The 2,716-nt window shown below is 53.6% G+C and overlaps 1 protein-coding gene across 1 annotated transcript in view; it reads right to left on the bottom strand.

Moving 5' to 3' along the window:
* LOC130587550 (histone acetyltransferase KAT8-like) overlaps positions 1–2,482 on the bottom strand; it is a gene marked incomplete at both ends in the record, with an annotated part of 12,921 nt that extends 10,439 nt beyond the window's left edge. Inside the window, one exon of the mRNA XM_057388532.1 lies at positions 2,301–2,482. Within this exon, the coding sequence (XP_057244515.1) occupies positions 2,301–2,482 (182 nt within the window). The remainder of the gene's footprint in view (positions 1–2,300) is intronic.
* Positions 2,483–2,716: the final 234 nt, after the last annotated feature.

The following is a 2,716-nucleotide window of genomic DNA, read 5'->3' as shown; positions in this document are numbered from 1 at the left end:
ATCCCAGTATATCCCAGTATCCTCGAACTCCATCCCAGTCCATCCTAAACCCATCCCAGTCCATCCCAGTGCCCCTAAAACCAATCCCAGTCCCCTTTAACTCCATTCCGATCCGCTCTAACTCCGTCCCGGTTTATCCCATTTTCTCCCAGTCACTTCCAGCCTGTTCCCAGTCCCTCCCAGTTTATCCCAGTCCATCCCAGCATATCCCAGTGTCCTCCAACTCCATCCCAGTCCATCCTAAACCCATCCCAGTCCATCCCAGTGCCCTTTAAACTGATCCCAGTCCCTTTAACTCCATTCCGATCCGCTCTAACTCCGTCCCGGTTTATCCCATTTTCTCCCAGTCACTTCCCAGTCCGTCCCAGTATATCCCAGTCCATCCCAGTATATCCCAGTATATCCCAGTGCCCTCTAACTCCATCCCAGTCCATCCTAAACCCATCCCAGTCCATCCCAGTCCCATTCAAACCCCTCCCAGTTCCCTTTAACTCCATTCCGATCCGCTCTAACTCCGTCCCGGTTTATCCCAGTCACTTCCCAGTCCATCCCAGTGCATCCCAGTTTATCCCAGTCCATCCCAGTTTATCCCAGTATCCTCGAACTCCATCCCAGTCCATCCCAGTCCCATTCAAAGCCATCCCAGTCCCCTTTAACTCCATTCCGATCCGCTCTAACTCCGTCCCAGTTCATCCCAGCAACTCCCAGTAACTTCCCAGTCCCTCCCAGTGCATCCCAGTATATCCCAGTGTTCTCTAACTCCATCCCAGTTTATCGCAGTCCATCCTAAATCCATCCCAGTCCATCCCAGTCCCATTCAAAGCCATCCCAGTCCCTTTAACTCCATTCCGATCCGCTCTAACTCCATCCCAGTCCATCGTAGCGACTCCCAGTAACTTCCCACTCCCTCCCAGTATATCCCAGTCTATCCCAGTCACTTCCCAGTCCATCCCAGTCCATCCCAGTGCATCCTAAACCCATCCCAGTCCATCCTAAACCCCTCCCAGTGCCCCTAAAACCCATCCCAGTCCCTTTAACTCCATTCCGATCCGCTCTAACTCCATCCCGGTTTATCTCATTTTCTCCCAGTCACTTCCAGCCTGTTCCCAGTTCATCCCAGTCCATCCCAGTATATCCCAGTATATCCCAGTGTCCTCCAACTCCATCCCAGTATATCCCAGTCCATCCTAAACCCATCCCAGTCCATCCCAGTCCCATTCAAACCCATCCCAGTCCCCTTTAACTCCATTCCGATCCGCTCTAACTCCGTCCCGGTTTATCCCATTTTCTCCCAGTCACTTCCAGCCTGTTCCCAGTCCATCCCAGTATATCCCAGTATATCCCAGTGTCCTCTAACTCCATCCCAGTCCATCCCAGTTCATCCTAACTCCATCCCAGTCCATCCCAGTACCATTCAAACCCATCCCAGTCCCCTTTAACTCCATTCCGATCCGCTCTAACTCCGTCCCAGTTCATCCCAGAGACTCCCAGTCACTTCCAGCCTGTTCCCAGTCCATCCCATTTCATCCCAGTATCCTCGAACTCCATCCCAGTTTATCCCAGTCCATCCTAAACCCATCCCAGTCCATCCCAGTCCCATTCAAAGCCATCCCAGTCCCTTTTAACTCCATTCCGATCCGCTCTAACTCCGTTCCAGTCCATCGTAGCGACTCCCAGTCACTTCCCAGTCCATCCCAGTATATCCCAGTCCATCTCAAACCCATCCCAGTCCATCCTAAACCCATCCCAGTTCATCCCAGTCCATCCTAAACCCATCCCAGTGCCCCTAAAACCGATCCCAGTCCCCTTTAACTCCATTCCGATCCGCTCTAACTCCGTCCCAGTCCATCGTAGCGACTCCCAGTCACTTCCCACTCCCTCCCAGTATATCCCAGTATATCCCAGTATCCTCTAACTCCACCCCAGTTTATCCCAGTCCATCCTAAACCCATCCCAGTCCATCCCAGTCCCATTCAAACCCATCCCAATCCCCTTTAACTCCATTCCGATCCGCTCTAATTCCGTTCCAGTCCATCGTAGCGACTCCCAGTCACTTTCCAGTCCATCCCAGTATATCCCAGTCCATCTCAAACCCATCCCAGTCCATCCTAAACCCACCCCAGTCCATCCCAGTCCCACTCAAACCCATCCCAGTGCCCTTTAAACCGATCCCAGTCCCCTTTAACTCCATTCCGATCTGCTCTAACTCCGTCCCAGTCCATCCCAGCAACTCCCAGTCACTTCCCAGTCCCTCCCAGTTCATCCCAGTTTATCCCAGTATATCCCAGTTTGTCCCAGACCTTCTGGACGTGGTTGATCTCGTCGTGTTTGCGTTTCTGGTTGCGGGTGATTTTGCGCTCGGGCTCCGCCAGCTCCCCCAGGAACGGCTCCGAGCTTTTCTGCGCCGCCTCCTTCAGGCTCTTGCTGAGCGCCAGACGGTTCCGGTCCACCCATTCGTCCAGCCTGCGGTTAACTGGGAGAACTGGGAGTCACTGGGAGGGTCCCAGTCCATCCCAGTGCATCCCATGTGTCATAATCTACCCCGGTTCTGGTACACTGGGAGCACTGGGAGGGCCCAAATCCATCAAATTCACCCAAATCCACTCCATGTATTCCATCCAACCCACCAATTCGTCCAGTCTGCGGTTAACTGGGAGCACTGGGAGTCACTGGGAGGGCTGGGAGCATCCCAGTGCATCCCAATCTGCCCAGTTTG

This window comes from Malurus melanocephalus, unplaced genomic scaffold (assembly GCF_030028575.1).
Source record: "Malurus melanocephalus ecotype Western Australia unplaced genomic scaffold, MMel_1.1 scaffold_2075, whole genome shotgun sequence".
NCBI lineage: Eukaryota > Metazoa > Chordata > Aves > Passeriformes > Maluridae > Malurus > Malurus melanocephalus.
Note: the sequence above shows the minus strand (reverse complement) of the source record. Positions and strands in the feature narration are given on the sequence as shown.